The sequence below is a fragment of the Delphinapterus leucas genome, chromosome 11 (assembly GCF_059928025.1).
Source record: "Delphinapterus leucas isolate spDelLeu-1000000601 "Yukka" chromosome 11, BTC_Dleu_Yukka2, whole genome shotgun sequence".
NCBI classification, from domain to species: Eukaryota; Metazoa; Chordata; class Mammalia; order Artiodactyla; family Monodontidae; genus Delphinapterus; species Delphinapterus leucas.
Genome location: NC_143139.1, coordinates 96,105,018 through 96,120,952, shown reverse-complemented (window position 1 = coordinate 96,120,952; position 15,935 = coordinate 96,105,018). Strand labels below are relative to the sequence as shown.

The 15,935-nt window shown below is 47.5% G+C and overlaps 1 protein-coding gene across 2 annotated transcripts in view; it reads left to right on the top strand.

Annotated features, from left to right (window-relative positions):
- Positions 1 to 15,935, top strand: part of POLDIP3 (DNA polymerase delta interacting protein 3) — a 22,877-nt gene extending 6,942 nt beyond the window's left edge. Inside the window, exons 2-9 of one of the 2 annotated variants that reach the window (XM_022596715.2) lie at positions 3,406 to 3,796; positions 4,557 to 4,643; positions 5,854 to 5,949; positions 7,707 to 7,886; positions 8,448 to 8,525; positions 11,338 to 11,467; positions 12,511 to 12,577; positions 13,591 to 15,935. In XM_022596715.2, coding sequence (XP_022452423.1) covers positions 3,406 to 3,796; positions 4,557 to 4,643; positions 5,854 to 5,949; positions 7,707 to 7,886; positions 8,448 to 8,525; positions 11,338 to 11,467; positions 12,511 to 12,577; positions 13,591 to 13,768 — 1,207 coding nt within the window. In that variant the 3' untranslated portion in view covers positions 13,769 to 15,935. The remainder of the gene's footprint in view (positions 1 to 3,405; positions 3,797 to 4,556; positions 4,644 to 5,853; positions 5,950 to 7,706; positions 7,887 to 8,447; positions 8,526 to 11,337; positions 11,468 to 12,510; positions 12,578 to 13,590) is intronic. The other variant, XM_089921407.1, reaches the window with a different exon arrangement.

Below are 15,935 nucleotides of genomic sequence, written 5' to 3'. Positions count from 1 at the left end.
CATTTGGTAGTGTATATATGTCCATGCCCCTCTCTCACTTTGTCCCAGCTTACCCTTCCCCCTCCCCGTGTCCTCAAGTCCATTCTCTATGTCTGCATCTTTATTCCTGCCCTGCCTCTAGGTTATTCAGAACCATTTTTTTTTTGGATTCCATATATATGTGTTAGCATACGGTATTTGTTTTTCTCTTTCTGGTTTACTTCACTCTGTATGACAGACTCTAGGTCCATCCACCTCACTACAAATAACTCAATTTCAGTTTTTGGGTTTTTTTTAACATATATAAATTTATTTATTTATTTTTGGCTGCATTGGGTCTTCGTTGCTGCACGTGGGCTTTCTCTACTTGTGGCGAGCAGGGGTACTCTTCGTTGCAGTGTGCATGCTTCTCTTTGCGGTTGCTTCTCTTGTTGCGGAGCACAGGTTCTAGGCTTGCAGCTTCAGTAGTTGTGGCACGCGGGCTTCAGTAGTTGTGGCTCGTGGGCTCTAGAGCGCAGGCTCAGTAGTTGTGTCGTACGGGCTTAGTTGCTCCACGGCATGTGGGATCTTCCCGGACTAGGGATTGAATCAGTGTCCCTTGCATTGGCAGGCAGATTCTTAACCGCTGTGCCACCAGGGAAGTCCCCTCAGTCTCCCAGAGTCTCTACATGAGAAAATAGAGCAGGCATGGACAAGCAGTCCCACCTACCCACCTTAAACCTAATCTGATTGATTCTGTAAATGACCCCTTCCACTCTCTCTTCCACCTGTTTTTTTGTTGTTGTTGTTGTTGTTTTTAAATATTTATTTATTTAATTATTTGTTTGGTTGCTCCAGGTCCTAGTTGTGGTATGCGGGATCTTCGTTGATGCGTGTGAGATCTTTCTTTAGTTGTGGCCTGCAGGATCTTTTTTTTAGTTGTGGCATGTGAGATCTAGTTCCCTGACCAGGGATCGAACCCAGACCCCCTGCATTGGGAGTGCGGAGTCTTAACCACTGGACCACCAGGGAAGTCCCTTCCACCTGTTTTTTGTATAAACCCACCGGAAAGTACTTAAATCCTAATTTGCCATTTTTCAAAGAAAACTGACGTTATGCATCACTGCCTTAGGTCTGGCTCTGGCATAGTAGTGGCAGCAGGTGTTTTTCCACTATGCTTAGAATAACAAGATGACGGTCCAGGTTTTCTTTTACTCGTGCCAGGAAGACTCACCTTTGGTTGCACTCCTGCTGTTAGCAGAGGAGCTGGTGGACAGTCTCACTCGAGCTGGCTGAGGAAGAAAGAGGCAGTAGGAGAACCCAGTGGCTTGCCCACTATGAAGGATGCCTCCTGGGAGGCCTGCACAGTGATGTGGGACATGGTATAGGAACTTGTTTATTCAGTAGTTTTACCTTCTAACTCCAGGTCAGAGATTTTCAACACTGCTGTTCTCCAGGATCACCTGTCGAGTGAAAAATGCATATGCCCAGGCCTTCACCCAGATTTTGGACTCAGTAGCTCTGGGGTGGGGTTTAGAGAGCTGTATTTTTTTGTTTGTTTTCTTTCCTTTTTTTAGAGCTATCTATATTTTTAAGAAGCTCCTTAGATGTTTCTGATACTGAGCCAGGGCTCAGCAACACTTACAAAGCACAGGGCAGTGAATCAGGAATGAGCCCCATCCGCCATTTCCCTCCCAGTCCGGGGTAGGGAGAGAAGGGAAGAACACAAAGGATAATAGACACAAAGGAGGGCTGTCCTGGAAGAATCAGAGAGGGTTTCCCAAAGAGGAGGCGTAGGAGTTGGTGTCCCCAGGCAGGGCACCTGCCACAGGACTGTTTGTGTGGCTGGAAGCCTTATGGTGGGGTGGGCAGAAGCCCACAGATCCCAGAGAGGACTTCCAGGATTGGACTAGAAGCATCTTCTGTTTCCTCGCAAGCCATTAGAAGAGCCAACGAAGGAGCCCCAGAAGAGAATGGGACTTGTTTTATGGTTCCTTTCCAATTTTAACAGTTTCTGGATTGACATTTTTGTTGTTGCAGACTGTGATAAGTATATATTTGGTCTTTGTCCTGGCACACAGTTTCTAAAACCCTTGGAATTTCCTGAGTGATAAGAGTGATAGGAGCATCTTTTGTTCTAATGAAGCAGCTGTTGGTAGGCCCCTAGGGAGCTTCAGGACAGGGGCTGGTCACCAGAAAGACCTAGGCATGATTAGCCTGTTGGAACTTGCAGCTCCACCCCACTCCCTACCCTGGACCTCCAGGGAGAAAAGAGGGGCTAGAGATTGAGCTTATCATCAGTAACCAGTGATTTGATCAATTATGGTAATGGAACCTCCATAGAAACCCCTATACAATTGAGTCTGGAGAAACTTTGGGTTGGTGAACACATCCATGTGCCAGGAGGGTGGTGTTGCCATACCCTTTCTCTGTACTTTGCCTTACACATATCTTCTCCTTGGCTGTTCTTGAATTGTATCCTTTGTAATAAACTGGTAATAATAACTAAACTGTTTTCCTCAGTCCTATAAGGTATTCTAGCAAATTATGTAACTTGAGGAGGGGGGGTCGTGTGAACCCTCCATTGATAGCCCGTCGATCAGATGAACAGGAAGCCCAGGACTTGGAATTGACCTCTGACTTGAGGGCAGTCTTGTGGGACTGAGCCTTTAACCTGTGGAGTCTGTGCCAACTCTAGGTAGTTAGTGTCAGAATTGAGCTGTCAGACACCCAGTTTGTGTCTAGAGACTTAGAGAATTAGTTGGCGTGAGGAAAAAGCCTACACATTTGGAGTCAGAGTATTGTGAATAGAAACAGTTCAGAGTGATTATTTTTCTTTCTACCAAGCCTTTATATCTTAGTCTGTTAGTCCTCTGGCTCCAAGCCAGACCCATGTGTTGGCTTTCTTGGTCCCAGCCCTGTGGGGATATCTGCCTGCCCTGGAGGCAGGAGGCTGCCGGAGGCCAGCTGGGCACCCTTCGTTAATCACTCAAGCTCTCTAAGCCTGTTTCTTCTCCTGTAAAATGGCATAATAATGCCTGCTCCACAGGGTGTTGAGAGTGCTGACTGAGAGCATGGATGTGGAAGCACTTTGGAAACTGAAGTTGCTCTTCAGGTGTGTGGGGTTTTGATATCTGGGAAATATTCTTATTTTTTGTGGTATTGCTTGGAGGTGTCTATCATACTGTCTAAAAACACCTGGTCTGGGAGCAAAAACAGTCTTACCTAGTGATAGAAACCAGCAGGCCCTCCCTCCTAACTTTGTTTACAGTGCAGAGTTAAAAGTCATAAAACTACGAAATAAGTCTCTATTAATTGTTTCCTCTGACAGGGAGCAGCTTTCTGGTTTCTCCAGGACTTTCTTTGTTTCCTGTATTACCATGGCTCTACTTCCACAGCCTGCTGTTGATATCCAGATCCTCTTAATGTTGCAGTTTTTATTTGCAGGCTCAATGCCAGACCAGGAGTTGGAGGTGTCCGATCTCGTGTTGGGATCCAACAGAGCCTTCTCGGCCAGCCAGCACGCACAGCCACCTTCCAGCAGAGGTTTGATGCTCGGCAGAAGATTGGCCTCTCAGATGCCCGGCTCAAGCTGGGAGTCAAGGATGCCCGGGAAAAGCTTTTGCAGAAAGATGCCAGGTTCCGGATCAAAGGGAAAGTGCAAGATGCCAGAGAGATGCTGAATTCCCGCAAGCAGCAGAGCACGGTGCCCCAGAAGCCCCACCAAGTGGCTGATGCCCGGGAGAAGATCAGCTTGAAGCGGAATTCCCCTGCTGCCTTCATGAGCCCACCCATCGGGACAGTGACCCCTGCTCTGAAGCTCACTAAAACCATCCAGGTAGGTTGTGGCTCCTGTCACAGATTCCTGGAAACCAGTAACAGCTGTAGTTTCAGGCCAAGGACCAGGAGTGTTTAGGCAAAGTGACAGTTCCCCCAGCTGTTTGTGTAGTAACCATATGAGGTAGGCAAGATATCATCTCACTTTTCTGTAAAAGAAAAGGGTGGGGGGTAGTCCAGAGAAATTAAGTGATTTTCTAAGTGAAATAGTAGTAGAGGGAAGTGAGAGGAAAGGACAAAACATTGACTGAGCTCGTGCTATGTAGCAGGTACTTAACGTGTATTCCTCACTGCAACCATGGATTATTACCCCAGTTTTATAAAAGAAGAATCTAAGTCTCAGAGATGTGAGTAATTGTGCACAGTTACACAACCGGTCAGTGGGAGGGAGGACCAGGATAGAAGCCCAATCAGACCTGGCTCTTAGTGCAGGGTCTTGGCCACCTGCACAGCCGCTGCCCCAAAGGGAATGGAAACAATACCATTTAATCTTCTCAGCATCTTTGGTAAAAGGAACAGCAGCAGCAGTGAACATTTATTAAGCCAGGTTCATCGAGCCCTGCAAATGCATCGTCACGTGATCTCTGGGATGATGAGTCTTCCTGTCGCTTTCCTGCTTTGGGCATAAGGCGGTCTTGTAGGGCCTTTTACCACAGACCAAAACTGAGTGCCCACCATATTTTAAGTTAAGTGATCCTCTACTCATATAGAGAACACATGCAGGCCCTGTGGGATGAATTGTGACCACTGGGTATTTCTAGGTTCCACAGCAGAAGGCCATGGCACCAACTCATGCCCATCCTGCTGGAATGAAGATCAACGTCGTCAATAACCACCAGGCCAAACAGGTGGACTGTGTGTGTGTGTGTATACACACGTGTGTGGTTTTGTTTGTTTGTTTAAATTTTTTAATATTTATTTATTTATTTAGCCTGTGCTGGGTCTTAGTTGCAGCATGCGGACTTCTTAGTTGCGATGTGCAGACTCTTAGTTGCGGCACGCAGACTTCTTAGTTGCGGCACGCATGCAGGATCTAGCTTTCCGACCAGGGATCAAACCCAGGCCCCCTGCATTGGGAGTACGGAGTCTTACCCACTGGACCACCAGCGAAGTCCCCCACACTTGTGTGTTTTGATGTGGCCTTCCAAGTGGATTAACTGAGGCCTGGCCCAAGGTTCCAATTTGAAGAGTTGGAGGAGGGATTAATTACATTTGACACTTTTTGCAGTGTATGAGTTTTAAAAAGAAATTTCTTAAATGCATAGGGAGAGAGAGGCAAATTGAAATTTTTTTTATTTTTATTTTTTTTATAAAAGTAGTATGTGCTTATACAGAAATTTTGCAAAACAGAGAAAGGTTAAGGAAGGGGATAAAAAAGTCCTCACGCTCTGGCTCTCTACAGCCAGCCCCTGTTGAAATTCTGCCCTGGTTCCTTCCTGTGTTGTGTGTGTGTGTGTGTGTGTGTGTGTGTGTGTGATTATTATTTATTTAATGCATAGTTGTAGTTGTGATTATGTTATTATCCAGTTTCATGTTGGTTGTTTTCACTTTATAACTCAAGCGTTTTTCTGTTTCACATTTACTGTAAACATTTTAATAACTGCTTGATCCATTGAGTTGACATTCGAGTTTATTTCAACCATTTTCCTGTAATTTCCACTGTTAGAAATCCTTCTATGAACATCTTGGAGGAAAAAAGCTTTTTCTAGAGTTTGGGTTTATTTCTATAGGCCAGATTGCCTGGCACAGACTTTGTAAGCCAAAGGATATAAACAGACATTTTAGGGGCCCTTGATAGGTAACTACAAGGTACCCACTTGTAGAAAGGTACTTCTGATGTAACTGGAATTGCAGCACTTTCATTGCGCCCTTGGGGGCAGGGAGGCAGCCTGCCAGGACTTGAGCCCCAGTCTCCCAGACCAGTTTCCCCAGGCACTCCCCCTGCACCCACTTCTCCCCCCACCTCACTTACTCCAGCCCTCATCTCCCTGTTGTCCTTACTCCAAATGTCTGTTGAGAGCCTGCATACCACGTTAGCTTATATTTCTTTATTTTCAGAATTTATATGACCTGGATGAAGATGATGATGTTATAGCTCCCATTCCTAGTAAACAGATGAAATTTGCAGCCTCAGGCAGCTTTCTCCACCATGTGGTATGACATCTTACCTTCTTCCTACACTCTGGGTGTGTCTGATCAGGTTCATGGGAGAGGTGGTGGAGAGTAGGGCCTTTCAATTCAGAAATATTTCTTCATTTGGGTCATGAGATTATCAAAACCGGAACTAGTCCAACCCCTGGCTTTTATAAATGCTGAGACCAGCAGCGCGTCCACTGACTTGTTCAAGATCCCACAGATAGTGAAGTGCAGAGCTGCAGCTCCCAATTGCTGTGTCTGAGTCACTGCAGGGGAAATATGAGTGATCCCACAGGACAGAATCACATTTTATTTCCTTTGTGGCAGGACATTCTCCCTGGTCCCCTTCCTTCCATGGTCAGCAGCTCTGGCTCCATTCTTGAGTCTGGATTCCCTTGGTTAGTGTGTTAGCAAGAATAAACTGAGCCTTGCCTGAAGGCTCCACCAGGTGCAGCCTGCATGCAGGGAAAGCTCGATGGACTAGGATGCTGATGCAGAGAAGGAAAGAAGGCAGTTCCTCGGAATATCAGGGACCTCTGAACGTCATGCTCAGCTCAGTGCATGCGGCCAGATTACACACAGGGAGGCAAGTGGGTGCCCAAGCTAAGTGCCTTTGTTTGGTCTTCAGAGACCCAAAGACTCAGTTTTGGTCACTGCACTGAACATGTGGACTAATTTCCTGGTTACCGTTGAAGCTCTTAATGTGATGTGTGAAGCTGAATGATGCCAGTTTGTTACAAAGGGGCTGGGCCTTTCCTAACTCAGTTAGTGGCTAACCCTAATTGGAAAAAACCCTGTGTTTATATTAACTTATTTAAGACTTCCTTTCCTTCCCACCCTGTGAGATGGGTAGTATTATTACCCCTATTTTACGGATGAGGAATTAGGCACAGAGAGGTGAAATAAATCTGCTCAGCTTGTAAGTAGTGGATCAAGGATTTAAGCCTAAGCAGTCTGGCTCCCAGGCTATGTGTTTAACCACTACACTCACTGGCTCTCGAGACTCAGAAAACAGCTTGAGAAATGTGGGGTCCAGCATGAATCTAGGTTCACCTGGATTGGCAGAAGCTGGTGAGTTGACCCTGTCCCATCATCTCCCTGTCTGGCTGCTGCATTCCTCCTTTCTCCTACGACAAGACCACCTGCCACTTCTGCCTCATGCATTTTTTTTCCTCAGACACATTAAAACCAGGGAGTTCACTGGTTTATATTTCCAAGGGATCACATCCGCACTTAGGGGTAACAGGTAAGTGAGGGATGGAGCTGTTTCTGCTGGTTTGCACATGCTGACTCTGCCAGCATGTCCCTGACAGTCTGGGAGCTGAGGAGGCAGGGCTACAAATCATTCCTCTGTGCAGAACAGGGACCAAAAAGCTGGGAGTCCAGGCCTTCTTAAGAGTGAGTTCCTATTCCCAGCCAGCCCATCGTGATAGAAGCGTATCTAGGAGTGAACTTGACCCCGAGCTTTTGGCCTCTTAACTCCAAATTGTAGGGTTTTTATAAAGTCTAAACGGTATGGGTGAGCCTGTGGCTCCTGTTCAGGACTGCGTGGAAGCTTCTTGGAAAGGGCTTCCCACACTGGAAAGTGGCTTCTGTGAACACACGTGCAGGCCGTTTTTCTCTCCTCCTGCCCCTTCCCTGGCAGCTGGCACCTTTCTGGCTTTAGATCGATAATGGAACTGGGAGGTGGGAGGCCTTGAGATACTGGGGGTTGTCAGCCCCCTGGGGTGTCTGGGTCCCTAGCTTTTCAGATTCCTCTCTTCCTCTTTGTTTAGGCTGGGGTGAGCAGTTCCAAGCTTTCCATGTCCAAGGCCCTTCCTCTCACCAAAGTGGTTCAGAATGATGCATACACAGCTCCTGCTCTCCCCTCCTCTGTTCGAACAAAAGCCTTGACCAACATGTCCCGGACGTTAGTGAACAAGGAGGATCCCCCCAAAGAGCTGCCGCCTGCTGAGGTGAGGTGAAGGTGAAGGAGAGGAAGTGACCACACTAGTTGAGAGTTAGCCTGTGCTGGGTGGGCAGTGTGCTGTGTGCATCCTGTTGGGTCCTCATAGTGCCTTTGAGGTGGGCGTTGCCACCCCCGTTTTACAAATGAGCAAACCAAGATCCAGTGGCCCCTGCCCTCAGAGAGCTCACAGGCAAATAGGGAAAACAGAGCTGCAGACAGAGCACTGTGCCTGGTGATACAACAGAGGGCTGCCAGGAGCACTGAGGAAAGAGCATCTAATTCAACTGAACAGATACGGGAAGGCTTTAAAGAGAAAGTGCCATCTGAGCCGGGCGGGTCTTGAAACGTGAATGGCATTCCAGGCAGAGGCTCGGGCCCGAAAGGGCCTGGCGTATTTGGGAAATGATGAGAGGTTCCATTCCCTAGCATAGGGTGATGGGGGCATGATTAGAGGGGCCCAGTTGTGACAGGCTCTCCATGGGGGTTTCCTCTGGGCCCTCCTGGTCGTTTGCCTGAAGTGAGCTCTGCTGTTCACTGACTTCCGGTAACGTTCTTTTGTCTGTGGCAGCCTGTCCTCAGCCCTTTGGAAGGCACCAAGATGACCGTGAATAATCTGCACCCTCGAGTCACCGAGGAGGACATTGTTGTGAGTACTGTGGCCTGCCAGAATTTCAAATCTCAAGCCACTTCTGTTTCAAGGGTCCCCAAGAGCACCCCCCGGTTAGCTGATTCTCTAAGAGGACTCACAGGACTTAGCATAGAGTTGTATCAGGGCTAAGATTCATTACAGGAACAAAGCAAAATCAACAGAGGGAAAATGTTCGTGGGGCAAAGGCTGGAGGAAAGCACACTCAAACTTCTGGAGTCCTCTCCCATTGGAGCCACACAGGATACACTTTATTCCCCCAGCAGTTGGTTGTAATGACATGTGTGAAACCAGGGAAGCTCATTAGAGACTCAGTGCCCAGGGTTTTTATCAGGGGCGAGTCATGTAGGCACCCTCTGCCTAACACCAAAATTCCAGACTCAGAAGGAAAGCAAGTGTTTAGCATAAACTGCATTGTCGGCACAAACAATTTAGGCTCAGTGCGCCACTCTTATCAGTTAGGGTTATGGGAGCCCTCCCAGAATCTAAGTTCCCAGATGCCAGCCAAGGGCCAGCCTTGGAAGCAGACCTTCCAAAGGAGAGCAGTCAGGCCAGGTATGTGAACCCTTTTCCTCACAGCTTCTAAACCAGAGCCAGGGGAATTCCCTGGCGGTCTGGTGGTTAGGACTCGGCACTTTCACTGCCGGGGCCTGGGTTCAATCTCTGGTCGGGGAGCTAAGATCCTGTAAGCCATGCAGTGTGCCCCCCCCCCCAAAAAAAAAAAACTAAAACAACAAAAACAGAGCCAGGTGCCCAACCTAAATCTCAGGGCCATGGAATTGTGCTAGAATGGGATCATTTAGTCCCACTGTGCAAAATCCAGTGGTTCATATTTTCCTCAGTCTTTGGAATTTCTTCCTCCTTTAGGGGTTTTTATGATAGCTCCAAAGTAAAAGGGATGAAATGGACTGGTGTTACCTAGTGGTTGGCCCCTCTGGATTGCGCTTCTGGTCCATCCTGTCCCACCCTTGGCAGTCATGGGCAAAACCCAATTCAGGTACCTAGTGAAGGGTGGCCCAGACTTAGCCAGGACTTTTCTTTCCTTTTTTTTTTTTTTACATCTATATTGGAGTATAATTGCTTTACGATGGTGTGTTAGTTTCTGCTTTATAACAAAGTGAATCAGTTATACATATACATATGTTCCCATATCTCTTCCCTCTTGTGTCTCCCTCTCTCGCACCCTCCCTATCCTACCCCTCCAGGCGGTCACAAAGCACCAAGCTGATCTCCCTGTGCTATGCGGCTGCTTCCCACTAGCTATCTGTTTTACGTTTGGTAGTGTATATATGTCCATGCCTCTCTCTCGCTTTGTCACAGCTTACCCTTCCCCCCTCCCCATATCCTCAAGTCCATTCTCTAGTAGGTCTGTGTCTTTATTCCTGTCTTAGCCCTAGGTTCTTCATGACATTTTTTTTTTCTTAAATTCCATATATATGTGTTAGCATACGGTATTTGTCTTTCAGCCAGGACTTTTCAACCTCATTTTCATTCAGGCACCAATAAGACTGTTAAAGAACCCAGGTGCCCTTTTTACTCAACTGTTAGATCACAGAATGAATGCAGCTGGACTCCAGCCTCTCCCTGCAGCTGAGTCCCAGGTTCTATAACAGCCCATGTTTATAATGGCTGCCACGTTTGTTAATGGTTTTAATTGTGAAATGTGAGTGCTGGGTGATCACTTTGTGAACAGTGCACATGAGAATAGAAATTGTTGCCTACTTTGTATAAGACTTGACAAATTAGAAAGAAAGCAATTTTTTCCTGATTATAAAAGTAATAATAGCTTTTATTTATTGAGTTCATTATAGCTATTATTATTTATATACTTACTGTGTGGCAGGCATTTTGTATGCAGGATCTTTGAAATTACAGAGGAATGAAAAACGAATTACCTGTAATGATTACTACTCATAGTAAACTGCCAATAATCATAGTGAACTGCCAATAATAGTCATCCTCACCTCTTTTCTACCCAAATAAGTAATGTTAAAAGAAAAACTAATAGGGTTAGAATCACACTTAGTATTCAGTTCCGTATCTTGGTTTTGATATGTAGCATTTTCCCTTTTATCATTAGAAAAAAACCATTTCAACGACCTTTTCGTAAATCTTCTTGTTGTCCCCATAACCAACTTGTGAAGGCAGTTGCAGGTGAAGAAATGGCTTGGGTGCTAGTTGGCCTTTGCAGTCTGTATCCATATTGGGTTCCCTCTCTGGCCTCGGTCTGCGCAATGAGGAGGGAGTGGAGTTGGAATAAATGATGATGACACAGGTGTACAGAGCACCGCCTTGAAAACGACTTCAGTTGAAACCCCTCAGTCTAGCCAAACTAGGATGATTGGTCACCCTGCATAGAACTCCAGAATTTGTGTTTCCAACTGATTCCCAGATGATATATTAGCCACTGTCTTTGATGAGCCTATATGTCTGTCCATTCTCATTACAGACACTCTTGACAGAAATTCCGTATTCCATAACTATTACCCTTGTTGAGGAAGTGGGCACTGAGGCAGGAGGACTTTGGGGGTGACTTGGAGTCACAGGGACTCCAAGGCTTGTAAGCCCAGACTCAGTTCTCACTGCCAGAACAGCTCTTCCCCTCATCTGGTCCCAGGTTGAGGCCTGTGGATGTCCCAGGACCACCTAAAATGGAGCCTCCCTGAAATCTTGGCTGCTGGGCATGTTCAGTTAGAGTGCGGCCACCAGTCAACCCAGAGCCCTGTCTGGAGTGTGTGAATGGCAGGCTGGAAGGATGATGACTGCCCAAAATTCTCCCCCAACCCTAACTAACCCCTCTTGTTCTTCACAGGAGCTTTTTTGTGTTTGTGGAGCCCTGAAGCGAGCTCGGCTGGTCCATCCTGGGGTAGCAGAGGTGGTCTTCGTGAAGAAGGACGATGCCATCACTGCATATAAGAAGTATAACAACCGGTGTCTGGATGGTAAGTCAGGGAGAAAGCAGCCACCTCACCTTGCTGCTCCTCACTGCTCACAGCAGGCCTTCCTCTGAGATGGGTGGTTGGACCTCCTGGTGCATTAAACCCTCCGGGGCCACCTGTGTACTAAGAGCAAGCAGAGATGTTATGTTTTTAATTGAAGTATAGTTGAATTACAGTGTTAGTTTCAGATGTACAGCACAGTGATTCAGAGATAGATACACACACACACACACACACACACATATTCTTTTTCAGATTCTTTTCCCATATAGGTCATTACAAAACAGTGAGTATAGTGCTATACAGTAGATCCTTGTTGGTTATCTCAGCCTCTGCTTTTTTATTGGATTATTTAATCCGTTCACATTTTATGTGGCTTTCTTTTGCATTATATGAAAATCTAGTGCAGCATTTTAGTTCTTTTAATGATTTTTTTCCACTGTACTTTTTGAGTCACTTTCTTAATGGTTGCTCAGGGGTTTACAGTATACATTGTAGGTTATCAGAATCTATTTCAGGTTAGTATTAACGCAGTTGCAGTGAGATTTAGAAATATCACTCCTATAGGGCTCTATTCCCTCTTCCCCTTTTTTTGTGCTGTTACTGTTACACTTATCACATGCTATATAAAGTGGGAATCCAGTCCTTGTAAGGTTAATCCTTCATGGACAAAGTAGACATCTGAACATAGACTTTGAATCTTTTTTTCACTTAATTTTATACCGTAAGCATTTTCCCTTACTACTTGTTTCACAAGCAAGTTTGGATTGCTTCATGCTGAGTCCACTCTTTCCCTTACTTTGACTCTGATCTCCTGCATGAAGCTAGCTCTGTTGCCACTTGGCTTCTTGGTGCCATCATTGGCAAGGTTTCATGGACCTCATAACCCTGGGGTTTTCTTAGCCTCTGGCTTTGCCAAAGCCTGACAGCCCCGTCCCTAGCTGTGCAGCCAGGGCTGCCAGTGGTGTATGCTTTGAGCAGTCCATGTCCTTCTGTGGGAGGAGCTGAAGTCCCACGGCAGAGCCTTTTCTCTTTTGGTTTTTCAGGGCAACCAATGAAATGCAACCTCCACATGAATGGGAATGTTATCACCTCAGACCAGCCCATCCTGCTGTAAGTTCCAAAGGTGGGGTGCTGGGGACCAAGTGGAGCTTTTCTGCTTGCCTACTCTGCATGATCATCTCTCTGTTCTGAGGGGTAAACTGCCTGTATCACAGCTCCATTCCATTTCCTCTGCTCTGATAGCAGGCAGCCAATCAGGAAGCTTAAATTTGTACAAAGTGGCTTGTCACATCATTTCTGCAGGGGATTGACCCCACAGGGGCTAACATTAAGACCTCGTTCCCAGCCTTATAATTTAGAAACACCTGAGAAGAAAGTGGCGAGCAGGCCAGTTATGTCCCTCTTTGCACAACTGTGTGTGCGTTGTCCGGGTGAGCGGAAAACCCTACCTCCTCATGATTGACTCTGGGGGACAGTGCTGGGTGCTACCCCTTGTTTTGTTACATACCCAGGCATACATTGCCTGGTCCAGGACTGAGGACTTTTTGAAGCCTGAGATGCAGAAAATGTCTAGACTGACATTCAGAAGGAAGTCCTTTTGTAGACAAGGATACACAGACCCAGGGAGAATGTTAGCCTTGCCAAGGTGGGAGGGGTAGTGTGGGGCAGGCCTGAAATAGACTTTGAAATACCGAAAGACGGCACTTTGAACCCTGGATATTGCGTCGTGTGACTTACATAAGTTTCTTAAACCGTGTTCCAGTATTAAGTTGTATTCTGAAAAATGTGCGTTTTATGACCTAGTGAGTTTGGGAACCACTGGGCTAAACCCAGTTAAATCTATAAGACTTCTCAGAATGTGTAATATGCCGATGTGTGTTTGACCATCCCTGAGGGACATGCAGTGTTTCCTAAACTTAAAACCCAGATCATAGCAGACTGCATCTCAATTTTCTCATCAGCAAATTTAAAAAATGATAGGTTTGCTATAAGAAATGGAGTAAAAGGGTACGGAAAGCATTATGTTTGGTGCTCAGCTTTTGAGAGATCCTCAGCTAACAGTGGGACCGCTCTCTACGTAAGGGAAACCCACAAGGACTTTGACTTTTCTCTGCTCTCTACAGACGGCTGAGCGACAGCCCCTCAGTGAAAAAGGAGAGTGAGCTGCCTCGCAGGGTGAATTCTGCCACCTCATCCAACCCTCCTGCCGAAGTGGACCCTGACACCATCCTGAAGGCACTTTTCAAGTCCTCAGGGGCCTCTGTGACCACACAGCCCACAGAATTCAAAATCAAACTTTGAGCGGGGGAGCGAGACAGCCAGAAGCGGGGGCAGAGGAGGGTGGCTCTGTTTCCCAAAACAAAGCTTGTGATCTATGGGCCATTGGACTGGAGGCCCCTGAGCGTGGGAAGGGTCGCCGGGGGTAGAGAGCTTCCTCACTGGATGGTACCCGCCTTTCTGTGTTGTGTTCTACCCTGTGCTCTTCTGTATGTTAACATTTCCTGTAGTATGTCTCTTCTCTCTCCACCTCATCACCAAGGTAAGCTTGTGTTGCTCAGAGTGTCTCCCCCTAAACTCAGCCCTAAATTGTTTTTTTCTGTCTGGAAATGGTTCCCTGAATTCTCTGGGTGGCCTTCTTGAGGCCCAATGGAATGCAGGCCAGGGGCTGTTTGAAGGACACTGCTCTTTCTTCAGGGGTGAGGGTTTGACTCCCCTTTCTCTTTTTTAAACTTTTCGAAGTGGGGAATGGAAGCCCCTGCCATCCTAATAGGAACCAGGTCAGCTCAAGATCTCTGCCGCTCACTCTCCTGGTCAGTGGAGGTGGCCTAGGTGGGGATCAGGTCACAGGCCCCTTGTCCTCTCACCACAGTTGGCTCCAGACCAGTGTGGTCTGGAGAGGACCCTGTGGCAAGGGCAGGGTGAGACTTGCTTCGCTAGGAAGAGTGCACCGCTGGCTCTTGGTTTGGGGGACCTGTACTGTGTCTCAGTCAACCTAGAGTAAATCCTTGAGTTCACACTCCCCTCTTCCCTTGAGTTGTGCCGAGTGCCCCACCCCAGCTCTCTTGGCCTTCTGGGCGTCACTGCTGGGAGTGGCTTGTATCATTAGCCTCCCATTTCTCACGCAGTACAGCATTGTCACACCCTGGTTTTGGTGCACATGCCAGCTCTCTGCTCGTTGGGTGTTTCAAAGGGCCTGCCTCCCGTCCTGTGACTCTGTGGGCCTGGGGGGTTATTTGAATAGGAGTTGTTGACTTAACTGCTAGATTTTTTCTTCTGGCCTTAGGTACAGGAACAGGACAATAGTTAGGGATGCTGAGAGGCGGCATATATCCAGCAGCCACCAGGGGGCACTGCTCCACTGTTGTGAGGGACCCACCCTGACGGGAGGGTATTTTCCTGCCTTGGCAGTCGGGGTAGGGGAGCGATGGGTGGTGGGGAGGGAGGTGAGAGAGCAAAGCAGCCTTTCCAGGCAAGCTGGTGAGTTGTTCCCTCAGTATGGTTCCAGGCATTTGGGGCAAAACTGTAGAACCTGGGGCAGCCCCAGAATATACCAGCACAGCATCGCTCCAGTGACATTCATTCTCAGTCTCCTGCCGGTTTGTTGGGACTGTAAAGGGAAGCCAGCCTAGCAGAGCTGGCGTGTTTTGGGGAGCGGGATTCTGGGAGGGCTACAGATCAGTAGCAGGTGGTATGGAAGGCACAAGCCTAGAAAGTATAAACGGGACCTGAGACGCTAAGAATCTCTCATGACCTACTTGGGGCCAGTCCAGTGAAGAAAAACCTGGAAACTCGTGTTTCCACAGAGTTAAATCTGTCAAGCAGGGGGGACCCAGGGTTTGAACCGAGCTCAGTCCTCCAGGTCTGAGGTTGCCCAGGCTTGGGAAGCCCGAGGAATCTGCCTGTTGCTGCTCCACTTTCTAGTACTTTAAAGAAGGCTGCTTTCGTTCTCTTCTCCCCCCCCTTTGAATGGGTGCAAACTTAGTTCTCTTCAGCAGCTGGGAGACACGCCTCCTACACTTTCCCCTCCTTGGCCCCAGAGAATGTCCATAAGACACTAGGACCTGGTTTCGCAGGTACTGGAGACAGATCACTGCGTGGACTCTGCTTTCGGGAGGGACGGTACGTATCCCGACTGCATGGCTTTATCCTCCTGTCTCCCCTCCAGTACCATGCCAGGCTGCTCTGCTTATCACAGGGTTTCAGTGAGCCCACCTGCAGCTGCCTGGCCATCTGGGCCCTGTCCTCTGGCTGGCCATATGGTACATTGCAGGGCAGAGCCTGTTTGCCCCCCTGTTCTACAGGATGGCATCGTGGGAAACAGAAGGTGGTAGGCCAATCCTTGTGTCCTTCACCTCCCACTCCCCTGCATTCCCCATCTGTGTCTCTTTTGTTCAAAAGGAGAGGAAGAGGCATTAAGGGATGGAGGAGGCTGTGTTACCCATTTCTGAATAAACATTTGTTATTCCTA